The sequence below is a fragment of the Primulina tabacum genome, chromosome 9, assembly GCF_025594145.1.
Source record: "Primulina tabacum isolate GXHZ01 chromosome 9, ASM2559414v2, whole genome shotgun sequence".
Lineage (NCBI taxonomy): Eukaryota > Viridiplantae > Streptophyta > Magnoliopsida > Lamiales > Gesneriaceae > Primulina > Primulina tabacum.
Window position 1 is genome coordinate 4,294,680 of NC_134558.1, and position 22,261 is coordinate 4,316,940.

Here is a 22,261-nt window from a genome sequence, read left to right on the forward strand (position 1 = left end):
AGCTCTTGGAAAATATTTTGTTTGAAGCATCCGAAAGATGCTCAACAAACGATCCTTCAGTTAATTAACTAATGAATAATATACATAACATTTGAAAACTCAAAAATATAAATAGTCATGTAATATACAAACAATGTTTTCAAATAAAAAAATAAATAAAACAATTATTTGTACCTGAAAATAAATAATAAGTATGCTAAAATCTTTAAGTTGAATCAAAGATTTTTTTTGATATTTTATTGTTGTACCTTATGATATAATTTTTGTACTTAATAGATTCTATGGAGACACTAAAAGTCTATTGGTATTTTGAATACCTATAGACTTTTGTAGAGTTTTTAAAATTCAAGTTTGTATAGCACACGACTTTTTAAAATTTTACAAAAATTTAAATTGAATATCACTAAACTTTTATAAATATATGAAAATCTAATTTGAATAACTCACCCTATTAGCGTTCAGTAAAAGCTTATAACCAAGAGGCTTCATGAATATGATAAAATTAAATTCATAATTAAATATTTTTGCAATTGAAATCTGAATTCGTGGAATTGAAACTTGTTTGTGATTTGGCCTTTGCTGTAAAAGCCCGAGGACATCGTGCCATCTTCATCACCTGAAATCAACCATATATCAATTTCAATTCACCATTTTTTCTCATCCTTTTTTCCTTCGACCCCAAATACTGAACAAATTACTCCATCGGATTTCCAATTCCCTAAATCGACGCCCAATTACACTCCGTTCATGTAAATTACCGCCAGTTTTTTTTTTTTTTGGTTACAGATTAGTTTAATTTCCGTTCTGATTACACTTGACATGGACGCGGTGTCGATCCGAGTGCCATACAAGAACCTGGAGCAGGAGGTGGAGCTAGCAGGCTTCGACGGTGGGGAGCAGCGACGCCGTTCACAGATCCACGCCTCATCCTTGTCTGATGGTGGAGATTCGCCGCCGGATTCTGATCAGCGTCATCCCCCGCAGAAGCACTGCAGCTTACTGACGCTGATCCTCAGTTGTACGGTCGCCGCTGGGGTACAATTTGGCTGGGCTCTTCAGCTATCTCTCCTCACTCCTTATATTCAGGTATTCACTCAATCTGAATCTGAAGTATGTTTAATATATTGCTCAATCGCTAAGCATTTGGATCAATGGTTGTCATAGAGATGGCTGTAGCTAACGTTCAGTGGCAATATCATAGAACGGTTGCAAATGATTTTTGTCTTACAAATTTGAAGAACACTGGAAATGCGTCGAAACTTGTATAGACTACAATTAATCCCAAATTGCCTATTAGTCCAGCTTAAATGTCATACATTATTACAGAATACTAGCACCACTGCTTAAAATTAGCTTTTCACGGCTCTTAATAGAAGATCTGTGGATGGTAAATTTAAATGAAATATTTTATTTTGTCGTGAATTGCATAGTAAATAAGTAAACCGCGTGTAATTACAAAGAGCATGCATGACTAATATGGATTGATGGGTAGGAACTTATCGAGAAGCATGTGAAGGCAAGTGATCTTCAATAAGTGGATAAAAAATACATTAAAACCAAATTGTCGATATAGATATTGAATTTATCATATCATCTATAAACTTTAATTGAATGGATGGACTGTATATGGACTTAACGGTAGTTCATTTCCTAGACTATATATTATCAGAATTCTTGATGCCAACTTACCAATATTGCCACAGTTACTACCAGAAGATCCATATTACACCCACGCCACAACATCTTTGAAATGGACTGAATGTGTATGTAACAGTTCATTGCCACAATGGTAATATTGAACCCCTCAATACCCAGCAGTACTATCAATACCACCGGTAATGATGTCCATTACTTGTATTGGAAGATAGATCATTACAATTTCTACTTCGTGAGGGTCTGTAATCCTTTTTGTTTTTTGTGCTAATTATTTGATCTCTACTCCTGACATTTTATCTTTCTTAATTTTTGCTCTTATATTTTTGTGTTGCTTCTCTCCTTAACCAAATTTATTTTACTCCCATGCTACTACTCAATTCAACATTATTCCGTTTGTTCTGCCCTTTTTCTCCCTATGCGTTGCAGTCACACTCCAACCTATATGAGAAAAGAACTGTGGAAAAGAATCATGATCGACACAGTTATGATATACATGCTTGCACAAAGCTTTCTGTGATATGTTGGGAATTGTGATGTTGAAGGAATGCCAATTAATGCAATCCTTTGTTATATGCACGCATAAAACCTCATTAAATTTTAAACTTTTGATCCTTGTTCTTGTTTGTTTAACTTGTGTTTTCTTTTTGTGCAGACACTTGGTGTGGAACATGCCTTTTCTTCATTTATATGGTTATGTGGTCCCATAACTGGCCTTGTGGTATGTATTGACAAATTTTTGTTTCAAAATTTTGAACTTCTTGCTTTAGTTCTATATTTTGTTGTTTAAGATACTCAGTTCACTTCCAAGGTTTAGGAAATTTTTACTCTCACCAGGGTATCTTTTTCTTTACATTTTGAGTTTTGGTTTCATATCTTTGCTTATGTTTCTGTATATGTTACATGATGCTGAAAATGTTTTCTAGCTAGATTTTGAAGATTCTTTGTCATATATTTGTAAAAGAGGCTCACAGTATTTTGGGGTTGATTGTATTGATCTTATTTTGGATATTTTTGTGGTAGAATGCATGTACACATTTTTTGCTGTTACCTTCAGATTAAGTGGTTGAGCAAGGGTTATTTGGAGTAATTCAACATTTTTATGGTGTAATAACATTTAGGTCAGATGAAAGTAGGAGTTAAGGTTCTAAAACTAAGAAACTGAGGAACAATGAGTACAAACTTGATGATGATTGAATAAAATGTTAATTTATAGGCTTTAGCTGCATCTGTTGCCATCATTTGCTGGGATGGTGTATTTGTTCTGTTTCCAGGTACAACCTTGTGTTGGTGTATGGAGTGATAAATGCTCTTCGAAATATGGTAGAAGAAGACCTTTTATTTTGATAGGGGCTCTCATGATCTCAATCGCGGTAAGTATATAGCAGCTGCTGCTTCCCCTGTTCTGCTTTTGTGGTTGAGATCGATTTGTCATAGCAGCTAAGTTACTCTTGTAATATAGGTGATAATAATTGGATTTTCTGCAGACATTGGTTATCTTTTAGGTGATACAAAAGAGCATTGCAGGTTTTTTTCAACTTCTTAATTATTTCCTTTTTTATTTTCTCTCGAGTCTTGTCTAATTTGAAATGTGCTTAACCAACTCGTGCAAATGCAGCACATTTAAAGGTACTCGTACAAGAGCTGCTGTAGTCTTCATAATTGGGTTTTGGATGCTGGACCTTGCGAACAACACTGTGCAGGTGAGTTTTTAAAACATCATTTCATACTATACATGGTGCCAAGAGCTAAAGAATTTGTTAACATAGTGAACACTTATTTTTCTGATCATTTCAGGGTCCAGCTCGAGCTCTCTTGGCTGACTTATCAGGTATAATCATCCTGTTTACTCTGTCTCACCCCAAAAAAAAAGGCTGGTTTGTCATTGGGCATGAAGCTGTTGGCATTTATGAATTGAGAGCCTTTACAAGTTCAATCTTATACGTCGTGAAATCCAGCTCCTTTTATGATTAACCTCTAATGCTGCTGCAGGAAATGCCTCGTGTTTTGCATCTTTTTTGAATTAAAATAACCCTTCCCTAGCAATTCATCTCCTTGCTCCTGTGCACCTTCTTTTAAACATTTTTTTGAGTTTTCAAACGCCCAAACTCCAAAGAACCACTTTGAACATCCTTGCAAGAAGAACATAAATTTGCTTTATTCACTGAAAACTGGGAAATACACAACACCTCTTCAACTTTATTCCCTTTTCATTCTTCTCCATCCATTTTTCTGGATGGTAAATATGGCAATTGTATATATTAGCCCTCCTGTTTTTCTCCGTTTTTTTTTACCTTTTATCGAATTCTGATATGCTGCATCTTATTCTTTATTATCTCGTGCGTAATCATATGGTCCATGGGACAAGCATGTTTTTGTTATGGATAAATAAAAATAATCATCCATCATAGGTCCTCATCAAAGAAATTCAGCCAATGCTGTTTTTTGCTCTTGGATGGCTGTTGGAAATATTCTTGGATTTTCCTCTGGGGCTAGTGGAAGTTGGCACAGGTGATGTGTTTTAGAAGTACTCATGTTTCGTATCTTGTTTGTTGCTAATTTGATATTGTCTTTTCCCGTGGTGCATTGGTTCAGTCTGATTTAATGTTCAATGACGTAGCATTTCACGTTAATGATTCTCTTATAACTGTATGAACTGATTAATACATATTATGTGTTTCTTCGCAGGTGGTTTCCGTTTTTGACAAGTAGAGCTTGTTGTGAACCATGTGGGAATCTCAAAGCAGCTTTTTTAGTTGCAGTGGTGAGTTATTGTCATAGAAAGAGTCTATGCATGGTTGAGACTATACTCATAGAAACAGATTATTTTCTTGCTGTATATGAAATAGCTTTTTTAGTGAAGGGAACTAGTGGTGTGCAATCAGTCTATTCGGTGACCGACCGAACCGAATATACCAATAACCGATTTAACCGATTTTAATTTCCGAATAACCGAACCGACCAAATATCATAGAAACCGAATTAACCGAACCGATTTTTAAATCGGAAATAACCGATATTTTTTTTAAAAAAATGCAAATTATAACCAAAAAAAGAAAAGGAAAGCATGAGTGTATGACTATCTTGAACGATACAAACTCGAAGATATTACAATCAAACTTGAAGATATTACAACCAAACATAAACGATATAAACTTGAAGATATTACAATCACCAAAACGTAAGCATGAGTGCATGACTATCTTGAAGGAAATCAAGTCTCTCATCATAATATTATTGTGCAATAGTTGGAGAGCTTTTCTTCTTCAAGTTTGATTTAAGAAAAGGAAACTATTGCTCCATCATGGTTTGAATGGGTGCTGAACCATCAAAAATTCCTCCAAAACCATTACTTGGATTTTGTTTTTCTTAGCATTTCCCACATAATCTGCACGTCCTCGTATCCACAACTTTGAATGTCATTATGCAGTTTCAGAAGCTCGGCACCTCAAGAAACCAAAAGTCCAAAACACACGAAAAAGAACATAAGATAAGAGGCGATAAACAAAGTTTATCGTAGAAAAATGTGTTAGCATCAGCCATGGATGGACATAGAATAATGTCCGATAAGTAAGAATTCAGAAGATGAAACAAAGAGCATAAATTATGTTGTCAAACAAACAACATAAATGATATTCAAGAAAACAAAGCCAATCCCATGAACTTTAATAGATAATTATTTGACTTGCTATACACATAATTGTCTCATCTTAAGACAATACTGAATAAATCAAAGCAAACCTACGAAAAGAACACATACTTTAGTCTTATCAAAACTTAAAATACTAGGACATATTTATGCAAAATATGTAAATCACCCAGAAAAACAAAGTAAAATTTAAACTTGTTCTAGAATTCATGCTTGATTTACAATCTTCTCATCATAATAAAATACATGACAAAACGTATCATTTATCATTCTCACTTACGTATTTCATTTATGATTTATCCACGGGTATTGTGGAGGAAGATGAGTCCAACCCAAGTTTTGCTATCTCTGAAAAAGAAAATATGACATACAAGTAAAATAAATTAGAAGTTTATAGCAATAAAGAAATTATAACTATAACATTTTTATAAAAAAAACTTACGATCTTCTAGGTTTTCCATATTCTCCAAAGTCTCTTCAACATTAATTGGTATTGGGCATGAACGAAGCCAATCTTGTGCGCAAATAAGGCTTTCCACTATCTTAGGAGTCAGTGAACTCCTAAAACAATCAAGTACTCGACCACCAGTACTAAAAGCAGATTCTGAAGCAACAGTTGATATTTGAATAGCCAACATATCACGAGCAACTTCAGAAAGTATGGGAAATCTATGACAATTTTGCTTCCACCATCCCAAAATATCAAAATATTCAGAATACTCCTCAACCATCTCATTTAGATATCTATCCAATTCTGAAATATTACCATCACCAAAACTATGTGCCTTTTGTTTTTTGTACTTCTCAAGAATTGATTGTCTTTTTAAATCTGTTTGATTTGCACTTTTTTGCTAAACATCACTTACTTGTTGAAAAGATAACACTTTTGTTTTGCTTCCTTGAGACTCCATCTTCTCCTTGTAATTTTTATACAAAGAAAGCAAAGTTTCTTTTACTGTTTTTCCTGCTCTTGCACCCATTTCATCTCCATACAATTCTAACAACATGAATTCAACAAAATCCAATTTGTGTCTAGGATCGAGCACCACCGCAACATAGAGTAAATTATTCATTTTCTCGGGATCTCCACAGTACTTGTCAATTTTTTTTTTCATTTTAATTCCCATAGAATATACACCAAAATCGTCATTTTCTTTCCACTCTTTCAATATTGTGTGAATGAAACTAATCTCATGTGTAAAAGTATTGGATGTGACATACAATGAACCTGAAACTTTCAAAGTTAGTTCATAAAATATTTGCAATAAAGCAGCAAAAGTCCTAACATTTTCCCAATCGGCACTAGTAGGCCTCCTATCGAAAATTCTCATTTCTTTTTTAGGTTTACCATCTGCACCGAATACCACCTCTCCAGCATCATTCACAACATCAATCCATTTTGTGAGTTGAAGATCCAATTTATAACATGGATCTTGTTCATCAAATCTTTCGAAAGCCCTTTCAAACTTTTGAGCTACATTCAACATCAATAAAGTTGAGTTTCATCTTGTTGATACGTTAAGACATAAAGAATTCTTGCTTTCAATTTTTTCAATCTTCACACATTCTTTTTTTTTTGATAGGAAACTAACAATTTATTTAAACTCATAAAATTTTTGTTTACAAGGGAAGTGGATGAGTAATCCACCGAACTCGTACAACTAAAATAAACGTAGGATTCTCAATAGAAAATGAAACGCCAGTCCCTAACCAGATCAGATACAAGTAGATGATGAAACGATGGCACTGTAGTAGTCCATGTCGCCACTTTGAATCTAATCTTCTCCCATAAACCCTCCGTCGACTCTTCTTTGTCGCTGAAAATTCTGTTATTGCGCTCCGTCCATGTCGACCAAAAAATGCAGTGCACAATGATATACCAGAACAGCCGACCATCCCTGTTTTTGAGAATTCCGTTTTCCATGACCAACATCTCTCTCGAATATTTAGGGAAAACCCACTGGAATCCCATGTGTTGCATCACCCTGATCCAAATTTGTCTTGTAAAAGAACAATGTAGCAGAAGATGATCTTGATTCTCCTCATTTTTCTTGCACAAAATGCACCATTGTGGAAAAAGGACCTGATTTGGTTGCCTCTTCTGTAAATTGTCACAAGTTTGCAATTTTCCCAAAGCGACTATCCAAGAAAAAACCTTCACACATTCTTTAAACTTGTTTAATCTAGAAGGAGATTGTTTAACATATTTCACTGCATCTCTGACCCTTGTCACTGACTCACTCATATCTTTCAAGCCATCAACAACAATCAAATTGATTATATGAGCTACACACCTCATATGAATGCACTTTCCCTTTAAGATAGTAGAATCCCAATTTGACTTCTTTCTTTTCAAATTACTGATTGCGACATCATTTGAACTTGCATTGTGAACCGTAATCGTCAAAATTTTGTCAATTCCCCAATCCCTTAAGCACGTCTCAATTGCTAAACTAATGGACTCACCTTTATGACTTGTAACTGGACAAAAATTGATAATCTTTTTTTGTAAAGTCCAGTTTTTATTAATAAAGTGAGCTGTTAGACACATATAATTGATCTTTTGAATCGATGTCCTTGTATCTCTTGTCAAACAAACTCTTTGTGATGAATTTTTTAAGAAACTTTTTAACCTTTCTCTCTCAACTTCATATAATCAACAATATCACGTGCAACTGTCCATCTTGAAGGGATTCGAAACTTTGGACATGTTATAGCCATAAACTGTTTAAATCCATCCCCTTCTACAAATTTGAAAGGGAGTTCATCAACCACAAGCATTCTAGTCAAAGCTCTCCTACATATTTCTTGATCAAATTTCCAAGTAGTTAAACATGCCTCACTTGTCTTTTGCACTTTGTTGTAGACTTAATTGTGCTTGATTTGTCTCAATAACATGTGGGTTTTTTCTACACGAATTCATATGTGCCCTCAAACTCGCTGTTCCATTTTTATATGGATCACAATAAAATTCCTTCTCACAATACTTGCATTTAGCTTTAGTTTCATTTTCAGAGTTGGAAATTTTTGTGAAATGCTCCCATACCTCACTTCTTGGTTTCATTGCTTTTCGTTTGGTTGCCATACTTTAGAATTCACACATGTTTCTATTCCAGTTGAAGGTTGTGGAATGGAACAACTATCATCAATATCCATATTTGATATATCTTCTTGCCTTGACATCTACAATTAAATCATATAAATCAATTTTTTGCATAAAAAATAACGATTAATATATAGCTTTGTTTACTTAAAAATTTGAGTGAGCCATTCTTTATCAATGTTACTGTATGAATATAATATTCTTGCCGAAAATGAAAATTTTGATTAGCTCATAGGATGTTATTGGAAAACATGGCAGGATAACTTTCGAAGCCTTAAGATTTAATCCTAAATCTTAAGTTTTTAATTAATTTCCATCTCTTGATATAAATCAAAGTTTCGCTCTTCACAATTATTTTGCCCAGAAAAGCAAAATATTTTGTGGGTTAATCATAATTAGACTCTGTCATGGCGAAGCTTGATTCTTTCTTCAGCAAACGCTTTAATGCTGCCAAATGGTAATTCCTCATTTCTACTCATCTGAGCCATAATTTTGTGTTTTATTATTGGAAAACACCATGTGCAGTGTTTGTACTATAAATGAAAAACTTAAGATTTAATCCTAAAAAGACTATAAAAAAACCAACCCAACACAAGTACGCAACAATTACAGAAGAATCAATAAAACAAACATTGTCACCTCTGGCTCACCAGCTTGTTTTCGTTGTTGAACAGCCCGCTCAGCACTTGCCTCCCGCACTCATCTGTCAGCTTCTAAATACATCTTTGTGACATGTAGTAGAATAAGGGGTATTGTTCTGCGTGAAATTTCCTTCGCTTAAGATGCCTTCCAAAATGAAAAAAATTTCTTTCGCTTAAGATGCCTTCCAAAATGAAAAATTGAAGGCTATCTCAATTCTCACGCAATAAGCAAAATGGCAATGATGTAGATATTAGGTCAAATAAAACTTATAATGGGTTGACAAGTTTGGCCCATATATGAAAATTGAGTTTCTTTACAATGAATTTCTAATTACCCATGTACAAGTTAAATTAATATAAATGGTAAATCGGTTTTTTCGGTTTAACCGAATTTTTCAAATTAAAACCGAAACCTAACCGAATTTTAAAATTTCAAAACCGAACTTCCGAATTAACCGAACCGATTTTTCTAAATAATTCGGTTCGGTCGGTTAACTTGGTTTAACCGAAATTTTGCACACCCCTAAAGGGAACTGATATGAATCCTCAGTACGAAAGAAAGACAAACACGATTAATTGGAATCGCGACCTCAATTCAATAACGTTTAAAGGATCCGTGTTGTGTTGTTCCGACCTTTTGAATCAAGTATTGTGTGATTTTGACCCCTAAACTACGTGGTTTAGTAATAAACAATCACAAAGAAAACAACCGACACTCGAACGAACCTTCAAAGAACTCGCCTTTGACAATCCGCGTAAGAACGATCGACAAACTTCACAAAGCATAAACTTTGATAAGTTTGATTTTTGATACAAAGCAAGAAACTTTTTTGTTGTTTGAGAGAAAACTCAAGAACAAGGTAATTCAGTCTTCAATAATCTGAAAAAATGTCAAAAATTCGTCCAAATGCGCTTACAAAATCAAAAGATATCAAAAGATAAGTTCTCAAATTATCTAGGACTGAAAATAAGGTAAATCTCTATTTTTTCGCAAGCGGAACGCTGCGGCACTGATCCAGTAGCGCCTAGGCGCTGAAGCTATGTCTACAGCCTAGGCGCTGAAGCTATGTCTACAGCCTAGGCGCTGAAGCTATGTCTACAGCCTAGGCGCTACAGCTTCGGCTCTGGGAGCGCGTAGGCCTCCAGTCTAGGCGCTACAGCTTTGGCTCTGGGAGCGCCTAAGCGCTAGAAAGTGGCGCCTAGGCGCTAGGCCACTTCCTCGTAGCGCTGGTGCTTCTTCCTTGGCGCTGTGGCACTAGTCCATCCTCGTTACTCCAAACTTAATAACATTCATATGGCTTCCAAGGTCACTTGAATGCATCACGATTCCCTCGAGGCTTGGAACCTTGTTTGCAATCTCTTCTTGATTGCTCATGAGTCCATGCAATGCATCATTGAATCTCTTCATTCGCCCCCTCGTGATTGGTCTCTCCGGCAACTCTGAAGGGTCCCATGCTTTCCTTGGAGCTTGACCTACCATGATCGCATCATCCTCCCTTTCTTGAAAATGATTTGTCTTCAAATCTTTGCTACCTATACAAAAATGAAGCAAGTTAGTAATAACAAGGGTTATATGATCAACATGCTTACTTTTAAGCTCAAGTTTGTAGGTGCTATCGCCCCCGTGATCCATCAACGCTTTGAGCCCTAACTCCACGGTTGCCTTCACCATCAACTCATCAATTTCAACATACACCAAATAACAAATGACACCAAATGATAAAATATAATTAAATATCACATATATCAGATTCTCACCTTCTTAGACTTAGTTAACACAAAAATAAAATCAATACACGTGTACAACCATAGTCCACTAGGAATAAGAATTATCCCATGCAATATATAAGACTTTAGCCTAGAAGCTATTTTCCTATATGCAATGCATGTTTCATAACCCCACTCGACATATCGGTTCATATGCAACCAACACTGTATATTCATACAATATGTCAATTATCAAACCACTACAATAGTCCTCACTATCACGTAACTCATGCAATGAATATAGAATGAAAAGTTTATTCTCTTTAGGCATATATTCATCATGGATGAAGAAATTATCATATTCAATTATGCACCTTTCAAAACCATCACCAACCAAATATAAATCATGCAAATAAGACACACTAAATGTACTATCCATGTAATCATTTATTGCGTCACAAAAATTTAAGTCTAATGCATATAAATTTTTGTAGCCATCAATTCCCACCAATTTAGCAACTCGTGAGACATCAAATTCAACAATGTTTAAACTCAATGCATTAAACTTCTCATAATTCTCACACCCATAAAACTTAGAGACAAAAGTGAAGATACGATCACATCTCTTAAAATAATCCTTTTCAACATTTTCTCTAAATTCTTGAAAACAACACAACAATAAATTAAGGTAAGGAAGCAAATCATAACTCTTAGATGTTGCGTTGGCAACTAACCTTACCTCATAGCGATTGCACTTGTATTCATGCGGATCAACCCATCGGATTCTCCCTTCAACAAGATTCGTTTGCCAACTCGTCATGACAACTACAAAACCCTGCAAAGAAAGAATGACAATGCTCAGGATTGAACCGGCTATATCATCACAATATGGAACCAAGGTACTTGAAGGGGTTTGTGCAAAAAGAAACAAGTCTCGATCTCACTCTTTTGGGCCATCAAATTATTTTTCTTTTTTTTTCTTTAGCCTCCTTTTCTTTTACTTTTCTTTCCTTTCATCATTTTCTTCTCTTTTTCTTTCTATGGTCATCTCACTCTTTTGTTCATTCTTTCTTTCGACCATATCTTTTTTCTTTTTCAAGGCCATCTCATCTTTTTTCTTTTGATGGCCATCTCACTCTTTTGTTCTCTATTTCTTTCGGTCATTTTAAATTCTTTTTCACTCACTTCAAGGAAATTCAATTGATCCTTAAGAACAACATTTGGATTCAATTGAACAAATGAAATATTTTGTTCCTCGACAAATTTATATACAATAATTTCTTTTTGCTTACTCTCCTTCACCATAGTAGACAAATTAGACATTATTTCTCTACCTAATGATTCAGCTTCCACTGTACATCGTTTAACATCATTCGACCGATCAACTAGTGGAATACTATCACCAATAACTTTCTCAACCACTACCACTGATTCCACTACAACCTCAACTTCAAATTCAGGTTCAACTACAACCTAACTTCAATTTGAGATTCAAGCTCAACGGACGACTCTATTTCTGTCACCGTACGTGGACATTGGCTAGTATCATGCCCAACTTCTAAACACCAACAAAATATAATATCATAAATACTAGAATTTGAGTTGTTAAATGTACCTTGATATTCATATTTCGTAGTTTCATGTCTCGACTCCTTCATTGGCCTAGCAATGATTTTCTCTTCCAAGCTCGTTCTCCACGTGGATGCCAACGACTCCCCATGCACATCACGTTCACCTCTCCTGCCTACTCTTCTATTCTCCTCACATCGCTTATCATCATCACGATCTAAATGTAATACTCTATTCCCTCTAAATCTACTACCTCGTCTGTTCTCATACGCTTATTTATCATACGTCCCCTGTTCTTCGCACCCCCTATACCTCTCACGTACATGCTTGTACTCCTTCTCCCAAATTCTATCTAACCCTCTTTACATTGTTTGAAATTGACGATCATCAAACATTATACCTGCAAGAAAATGTTAGTATAAAACAATTAAAGATAAAGTTTCCTCACCACGAATCCTCACTAGTCACTCAAAAGAAAATTCACCCGACTCTTTTTTTTTTGTCCTCACTACAAATACTTCGCACTGTCACTACAAGAATTTAACGCTCGACCTCAAGTATTTCACTCGATTTTGAGAGTTCTCTCGTAGGGTACACTTTAGGCTCTGTAGCTTGCATGCATCAAACTCGCAAGTTCAAAATTCACGACACTTGAAGATCGACTTACACAGACTGCGTAAAACAAGAAATTTGAAAATATTTTTTTTTATTGTGAAAGACACTTGAATATGGTTCCCACAAGATAATTGAACAAAATTCCAAAACAAACAATGGCAAATTTTTGATTTTTTGGTATTTTTTTTTGGATTGCACAAGGATTCTTTGTGCACTTGAAAAAAAAAATACAACTCAAAAATTTCGAGAATCGCAAGATTCACGAAAGACGAAGACCGATGGAACAAATAGATCTGAAAACAGAAAGAAAGAAAAATCAGATATGATAATAACAATGATAACCTTACTTGAATTAAAAGAAACCCAAAGCTCTGATATCAAATGATGTGAATCCTCGTACGAAAGAAAGACAAACACGATTAATTGGAATCGCGTCCTCAATTCAATAACGTTTAAAGGATCCATGTTGTGTTGTCCCGACTTTTTGAATCAAGTATTGCGTGATTTTCACCCCTAAACTACGTGGTTTAGTAATAAACAATCACAAAGAAAACAACCGACACTCAAACGAATCTTCAAATAACTCGCCTTTGACAATCCGCGTAAGAACGATCGACAAACGTCACAAAGCATAAACTTTGATAAATTTGATTTTTGATACAAAGCAAGAAGCTTTTTTGTTGTTTATGAGAAAACTCGAAAACAAGATAATTCAATCTTCAACAATCTTAAAAAATGTCAAAAATTCGTCCAAATATGATTACACTAAAATTTGAGTGGTTAAATGTACCTTGATATTCATATTTGGTAGTTTCATGTCTCGACTCCTTCATTGGCCTAGCAATGATTTTCTCTTCCAAGCTCGTTCTCCACGTGGATGCCAACGACTCCCCATTCACATCACGTTCACCTCTCCTGCCTACCTTCTATTCTCCTCACATCGCTAATCGTCATCACGATCCAAATGCAGTACTCTATTCCCTCTAAATCTACTACCTCGTCTATTTTCATCAGCTTGTCTATCATACGTCCCCTCTTTTTGCACCCCCTATACCTCTCACGTACATGCTTAAACTCCTCTCACATTCTATCTAACCCTCTTTACATTGTTTGAAATTGACGATCGTCAAACATTATACCTGCAAGAAAATGTTAGTAGAAAACAATAAAAGATAAAGTTTCCTCACCACGAATCCTCACTAGTCACTCAAATGAAAATTCACCCCACTATTTTTTTTTGTACTCACTACAAATACCTCGCACGTCACTACAAGAATTAAACGCTCGCCCTCAAGTATTTTACTCGATTTGAGAGTTCTCTCGTAGGGTACACTTTAGGCTCTGTAGCTTGCATGCATCAAACTCGCAAGTTCAAAATTCACGACACTTGAAGATCGACTTACACAGACAGCGTAAAACAAGAAATTTGAAAATATTTTTTTTAATTGTGAAATACACTTAAATATGGCTCCCACAAGATAATAGAACAAAATTCCAAAACCAAACAATGGCAAATTTTCGAATTTTTGGTATTTTTTTTTGGATTGCACAAGGATTCTTTGTGCACTTGAAAAAAAAAATTCAGAACTCAAAAATTTCGAGAATCGCAAGATTCACGAAAGACGAAGAACGATGGATTAAATAGATCTGAAAACAGAAAGAAAGAATAATCAGATATGATAATAACAATGATAAACTTACTTGAATTAAAAGAAACCCAAAGTTCTGATACCAAATGATGTGAATTCCTCGTACAAAAGAAAGACAAACACGATTAATTGGAATCGCGTCCTCAATTCAATAACGTTTAAAGGATCCGTGTTGTGCTTTCCCGACCTTTTGAATCAAGTATTGCGTGATTTTCACCCCTAAACTACGTGGTTTAGTAATAAACAATCACAAAGAAAACAACCGACACTCAAACGAACCTTCAAATAACTCGCTTTTGACAATCCGCGTAAGAACGATCGACAAACGGCACAAAGCATAAACTTTGATAAATTTGATTTTTGATACAAAGCAAGAAGTTTTTTTGTTGTTTGACTCAAGAACCAGGTAATTCAATCTTCAATAATCTGAAAAAATGTCAAAAATTCGTCCAAATATGCTTACAAAATCAAAAGATATCAAAAGATAAGTTCCCAAATTATCTAGGACTGAAAATAAGGTAAATCTCTATTTTTCCGCAGCGCTCTGATCCAGTAGCGCTTACGTCTAGGCGCTACAGACAGGCGCCTAGGCGCTACAGCAGACGTAGCTTCAGCGCTAGGCGCTACAGCTTTCTAGCGCCTAGGCCACTCCCTCCTAGCGCTGTGGTGCTTCTTCCTTGACGCTGTGGCGCTAGTCCATACATATTGCTCCACACTTAATAACATTCATATGGCTTCCAAGGTCACTCCAATGCATCACGACTCCCTCGAGGCTTGGAACTTTGCTTGCAAGCTCTTCTTGATTGCTCAAGATTCCATGCAATGCATCCTTGAATCTCTTCATTCACCCCCTCATGATTGGTCCCTCCGGCATCTCTAAAGGGTCCAATGCCTTCATCTGAGCTTGACCTACCATGATCGCATCAGGAACTGCATTCAAATTCATTTCCATCTCTAATCACTTGCTTTATTTCTAAATGTTACCTGGAAAATCTGGTTGATAGTCCATAAAGTTTTCTGGTGACCTATCTTATCATAAAATCTTAATATAATTTTGTTTCCCATTAATCTTGTTGCCGATGAGAATCGTAGCAGAAGTAGGTCACTTTTGTATGTTTCGCCGAGGCCAATTTATGAGTAAACATGATTAAATTTGAGCAACAAACAAGATATTTTCTCCTTTATAAGCATGTAATATGATGCAAATTGTGGCAGTGTTTTGTTTTTGTTGTACTGAGGCATACTTTCCGCATTATTAGTATTTCATTTCCTTTAATGTGAAAAATACCTTTGCAAATTCGTTTGCTGTTATACTTTTAACTTCCAACTTTTAGATTGCATTTCTGATTTCTGAGTCATGCATAGGTCTTCCTTGCGGTTTGTACGCTTGTGACACTTTACTTTGCAAACGAAGTTCCATTGATGCCAAAACAATCTCACCGTCTATCAGATTCTGCTCCTCTCTTGGATGATCCTCTGCCAAATGGATCTGAATTTGCAAAGTCAAACATTGATACAGAAATGAAATATAATGTGGTGGAAATCAAGTCTGAGAGGAAGCAAGCAATAATTAATAACGATGGGATTGAACAAAAAAATCAGGAAAATGATGATGATAATTTCTTTGACAGCCCTGGAGCAGTACTGGTGAATATACTAACCAGCGTACGTCATTTACCTCCAGATATGAATTCAGTGCTGGTAGTCATGGCATTTACCTGGGTAAGGACTCTCTTGGATTTTTTTTCTAGCATTAGTTTCTGCATATTTATCAGAATTATGGCCATGTCTCGTTTTCAAATTTTCATGAATGTTTTGCTAAATTTAGTAATTTTTTCCTGTTACAATCAGTTGTCGTGGTTTCCCTTTTTTCTCTTCGACACCGATTGGATGGGGAGAGAAGTTTTTCATGGCGACCCAAAAGGAGATGTACCCGAAGTTCAAGCATATAATCAAGGTGTCAGAGAAGGTGCATTTGGTCTGCTATTGAACTCGGTAAGAATACAAAAAATTCCTGAAAATTTGCTCGTGATTGTGTTATCACTTGGATCCCTGTTCTCAGTTTCCTTTATTCTTTTCTTGTAGGTTGTTTTGGGCATTAGCTCTTTCTTCATTGAACCAATGTGCCAGTGGATGGGGGCAAAACTTGTTTGGGCTAGTAGCAATTTTATGGTGTTTCTCTGCATGGCAGGTACTGCCATCATCAGCTTGGTATCTATGAGACAGAATTCTGTAGGGATCCAACATGTCATTGGGGCAAGTGGAGCTTCCAAAATTGCATCTCTAATTGATTTTGCTCTTCTTGGTCTTCCTCTTGCTGTAAGTATTTATTTGCTCTATCACTTTTCTTGGTTCCCAATGTGATATGTTAAAAATTAATTTGTACAAGAAAGAATTGCAGTTCCACCGCCAATTTAATGACATTTAATGCTGAAGCCTTTAAATTTGTGTTGTAGATAACTTATAGCGTACCCTTCTCTGTCACCGCTGAATTGACTGCTGATTCAGGAGGTGGCCAAGGTACATACAGTTTCTTGCTCTGTTTTCGGTTCTCGTCTATTTGATAAGCTCTATCTTTGATGAAGATGTATATTTTTTTCAGGGTTGGCAATCGGGGTTCTAAATCTCGCTATCGTTATACCTCAGGTAGCTACTATTACACTTGTCTATGTTAATCCATGTTCCATGCCACCCTAATTATAAATCCTGAAAACGAGTATAGGTCGACAATTATCACATTTAATACTTCTGTTAATTCATTATCATATAATTTGGGGGTATGATGGACTCATAGAATTGTTTGTTTTTGTTAGATGATTATATCCCTTGGTGCGGGTCCATGGGATGCTTTATTTGGTGGTGGTAACCTTCCTGCATTTGTTTTGGCCTCAATAAGTGCTCTAGTAGCTGGTGTTATCGCACTTCGCAAGCTACCGACTCTTTCAAGCAGTTCTTATAAATCAACTGGATTCCATTTTGGTTGATCAATTTTGTGAATGCTTCTCCACTTTCCAAAAGTTATGTGATGAAATATTTGACGACTTAGACATGCAGATGTATCTAAGCATTCAGGTACTATTCCTACTTGCAGAGATGAGAGCAGTCACATTCTTTCATTATTTTTCCAGGGCATAGGACTTTACCACACGTAGTGTATAGTAATTACATGTAAACGTTACACACAATACGTAGTTTTGATACCTCAAATTCGAGCCAACATGGTACAGAAACAACTCTTAGATCTGATGTAGGCAACTTTTTATTGTATTAACGGCAATATTTTTTCATTGCAGCCTGTAGGTATGTAATAATGCTAGATTTTTAATACAGTGGTGAATGAGAAAAAAATATCGTGGATGCGCGAAAACTCTCGAAATGAAGTTTAGTTCTGCAGTTTGATATCAATGAAGTTTTAAACGTTTTTTGAATCATAAACATTGAACTTTGGGTGACTTTTTAATCCCTACCGTGTGTAGTAATTGGAATAAATTCATACGAAACTCTAATATAATGAAAAGATGAATGCAACAATCACACTTATATTGAACGATTATCTGTATTTATTTTTTCACTCGCTGTTTGAATAAAAGAATCGTTAAATCATTAGTGAAATCCTCGACACCAACATCCCTCCACTTAATTGTTGCTAGAACATGCTCAATTGGCCCTACGCTACTTATAATATAGTCAAAAGCACAAGAAAAACCAAAGATACTAAAAATTAATTGAATACAAAACTTAATGGTAGCTGATAATAGCGACCGATCCAAGAAATTTGGGATGTGGGCACGAGATTAGTGAAGGTAGGCGAATTGATATATATACATCTGAGGGGTAAATTATTAAAAAAACATATGTATGTAAATTTTGAATTTTCTTGAAAATTACACCGTTTCTTCGAGGGTTGTTGAAAAATCATTATCACAAGGAAGAAAGAGGGAAAAGGGTGACGTAAAGCATAAAAGGGCACATGGGCATCTGTTCTTCTTGAGCTGAAATGCTCCAGATAAGGCATGTGGAGGAGAATATTCAACTCTCTTTATTTCAATAAACCAAAAAAAAAAAACATAGCTCGTGTCTGGTTTTATTTTCTCCAAATATATTTGAATTGATAGATTTTTACATAGAAATTAACTCGCAAGTGTTGAAAATATTTTAAGATAAGTCACATACATAATCCATTGAACAGTACATCAACTTTCAGCTGATGATATATACTGTTAGTTGGTATCAAATGAAATACATAATTCACCTATCCCTCTCCCAAAATTAAAAAACTAAATACCAGATGAGTTCTCTTTACATTAACAAAAACTCTTATGATATCGTCTTACGGATTAATTTTGTGATAAAAATCTCCAATCCGACTCACCTTCATGAAAATCCATTATTTTTTATACCCAAATTCCAAATATTCGGAAACATTCAATCATCTAGTGTGGCCTCATCCTTATTCAAACCAATCGATTACCTGGGAAGAGATTCATTTTTATAGGTCTACACACACGATTCCCCCTCCCAAATCAAGTAGTTCATTTATTTATTTATTTCTCATAGTAATATTTTTTTTTAAAAAAAGCATCAATTCGAGTTGAGACAGAAAAATATTACCCCTTAAATGATCATCGAATACAAACGGCATCTTCCATAACACATGATCACAAAGTATATTATTTTTTTTTAAAAAAAAACATACCACAAAATATGTTTTGTTGTTTTTATGATAGATCATGACAATTCTACTCAATATCATACCCGAAAATTCATTTTTGTGGAGGCAACAAATTATTAATTATATGTATCTAAATTATGTATAAATCTTTTTAGATATATACATCTATATTCAAATTTGAGGTACACCAGACGATGGGAGAACATGCATGGATCCATAGCGTCAGCCTTGCAACTAGCTTCCAACTAATAAAGTCATTTGACACTCTTGTCTCGACCTCTATAAAATTAGTTAACAGGGCCCCACTTAACCATCATTACCCAACGGGTTTGTTTGGCCCTACTCACGTAAAAGGTAGTGGCTCGAAATCATCGAAGAATCGACATGTGTCAAATTTTGACAAGTGTCGACTTTTCATTACATGTAGTTGACAAGTGTCAATTTTTCAATAGTTTGGGACATTACTCACATAGGTAGGGTCGAACAAATCAAATTCAAGGTTTGGTAGATCCAATTCAATGTGTATATATGAATATTGAATGGTGCATATCTTCGGAAAAAAATATTTTGGATACTCAAAAGGCTAAAAGTTGCAAATAAATGCTCCTTCATGGAAAGGAACATTTTACATCTACCTAATAGCTAGCTTCCTCAACTAGGTTTTTCCCAAACTCCAATTGCATGAACACGCAAATATACATATGGGACGGGTGAAGTATATATATGTATGTATGTATATATATGTATATATGTATGTATATATATGTCTGGTTTCACATCCATTTGTTTAAAATTATGGTTATGATCATGCGTATATGTACATGTTTATGTTTACGAAAACACATGATTTATGTACCCGTGTTTATATGTTACACTGAGTATTTTTTTTTAAATTATTAGAACAGTCAATAGATATAATATGCACACGTATAATATATTGTATTTTTTTCAAAAAAGTAACATATTTGGAATTAATCCTAAAATACAGTATATCATACGATATGCATATTATATCTATGCATTGATGGCGCCGCTAGACCTGGAATTCCAGCTAAGCGGGGACTCCCTCCCAACCCCACCAGGCAGAGTTGGATCTGCAGAAGACTGATGACAATTAATTTGTGAATGAATGTCTTGTTGCTGATTAATGAACAACCAAAAAAGTGAAAATAATCTATACGATAAAAATTAAAAATCTCAAATTCACAAAATATATTAAAGTACACACTTTATAAAATTTTATCTACTCAATTATATATTTTCTTCACAAATTGAGAGGCTTATTTATATAATTTTTTGGAAATAATCCAAAAATAAATAAATCATTACATACATCATCACACTAATTTTTAATTTTTACAACTCTTATTTTCAACGTTCAATAATTTCAACTCTTATTTTCAACACCCCCCTTGTGATGATGATCGTGATACAATGATTGTCTTCATTACGTGTTTTTATACTGCCTCGTTAAAACTTTACTAAAAAAACCCACTCGGATAAAAAGCATAATAAGGAAAAAAGAGTGCAATCACGTAAATTCCCCCTCATATTAACACAAACGATTTTTCACAAACTTCGTAGATTGCGCATCCCAATATTGTATATATGCTTTCTGAATATTGTCGTAGGAAGTGCCTTTGTAAAGAGATCTGATGAGTTTTCACTTGATTGAATGTGGCAATATCAATATCTTTATTCTTCTCAAGCTTTTGGGTGAATGCGAAAAACTTAATTAGAATATGTTTAGTTCTGTCGCTTTTTATATATCATTCTTTCATTTGAGCAACATATGCAGCATTATCTTCATTAGTGTCACAGGCTTCTTGTCGAATGATAATCCGCATGAGATTTAGATATGTTCGGTCATTGATTTTATCCACACACATTCACGACTTGCTTCATGCAGTGCAATAATCTCGGCATGATTTGATGAAGTTGTTATTAGTATTCGTTTCTGTGAACGCCAAGAAACTGCAGTGCTTCCACGAGTAAATACATATTCGGTTTGGGAATGTGCCTTGTGTGGATCAGATAAGTACCCATCATCAGCATAATCAATTATACTTTCATTGGTACTTTTTGAATACAAAAGTCTAAAAATCTGTCGTTCCTCGTAGATAACGAAATATGTAATATCCAAGTCCGGTGAACAGTACGGTTTAAGATTTCATACGTTTATTGACTACTTGGTCAAGTTTAAGTATAGTTTAGATGTTAAGAGTTTCGATTTATGATTTATATTATCGTTGGTTATACTTGATATGTGGTTTTATTGTAGCGTCATTGCGATTTAATTCATGGTAATTCGTATGTTGAGCTGATTGGTATGAGGCCAATTGCAGTGGTTAGATAAGATATAGAGGTTCAACTTTCTTGTTGGGAGTGTTGCCAGATTTGAGGCGTAGCAGCGTTACGGTTCGATTTTAGTTGCAAAAGTATTTTGTTGGCTTCAGGTGGCAGTGCACCCGCGGTAAGTAAGGCACGGCACCCGCGGTGGATTGGCAGAGGCGGCACCGCACCCGCGGTCAGTTTTGTAGCGCACCTGCGGTCGACGTTTTCAGATTTTCGGATGTTGTACAGAATGCCTAGCGCACCCGCGGTGTATTTTGGAGCGCACCCGCGGTGCATGAACAGTAGAAGCGTGTTTTCGGTTTTAAGTGTTATAAATACAAGAGTTGGCTTCATTTTCCTCATTTCTTCTCCTACTTCTCGGTTCTTCTTCTCAAGGGGAGGTTAGGGTTTCATTTTCTTTCATTTCCTTCCTTTGATTCTAGCATCTTGTGGGATTATTGGAAAGAGAACAAGGTTATTTTGGGTTCAAGAAGTTAAGGTAAGCTTTTGGTTTAGTTATTCTTGGATTTTGGTGTTGGGGAGAAATCATGGGTTTGTTGATTGTGTTGGTTTTATGGATGTTATGGTTTGGTTGTTGGATTATTGAGTTGTTGATGGTGCAATACATGATTTATTGTTGTAGGAATTGAACCAAGAGAATTGAATCAA

General features: G+C 35.2%; 1 protein-coding gene and 2 long non-coding RNA genes across 3 annotated transcripts; 1 reads left to right on the forward strand and 2 right to left on the reverse strand.

Moving 5' to 3' along the window:
* Positions 1-519: 519 nt before the first annotated feature.
* On the forward strand, positions 520-17,991 carry LOC142556790 (sucrose transport protein SUC3-like). The gene is made up of 14 exons (XM_075668282.1): positions 520-1,086; positions 2,309-2,374; positions 2,928-3,026; positions 3,116-3,180; positions 3,272-3,356; positions 3,451-3,484; positions 4,065-4,164; positions 4,342-4,417; positions 15,952-16,308; positions 16,438-16,581; positions 16,672-16,905; positions 17,043-17,106; positions 17,189-17,232; positions 17,400-17,991. Exons 1-14 carry the CDS (start codon positions 820-822, stop codon positions 17,568-17,570), a joined length of 1,806 nt encoding a protein of 601 aa, XP_075524397.1. The 5' UTR covers positions 520-819; the 3' UTR covers positions 17,571-17,991.
* LOC142556791 (uncharacterized) lies at positions 5,001-6,772 on the reverse strand. Its single transcript, XR_012822680.1, has 3 exons — positions 5,745-6,772; positions 5,579-5,650; positions 5,001-5,100 (listed from the first exon to the last, which is right to left on the reverse strand). It is a non-coding gene; the product is annotated as an uncharacterized LOC142556791 (long non-coding RNA).
* LOC142556792 (uncharacterized) lies at positions 6,776-8,103 on the reverse strand. Its single transcript, XR_012822681.1, has 3 exons — positions 7,936-8,103; positions 7,458-7,643; positions 6,776-6,858 (listed from the first exon to the last, which is right to left on the reverse strand). It is a non-coding gene; the product is annotated as an uncharacterized LOC142556792 (long non-coding RNA).
* Positions 17,992-22,261: the final 4,270 nt, after the last annotated feature.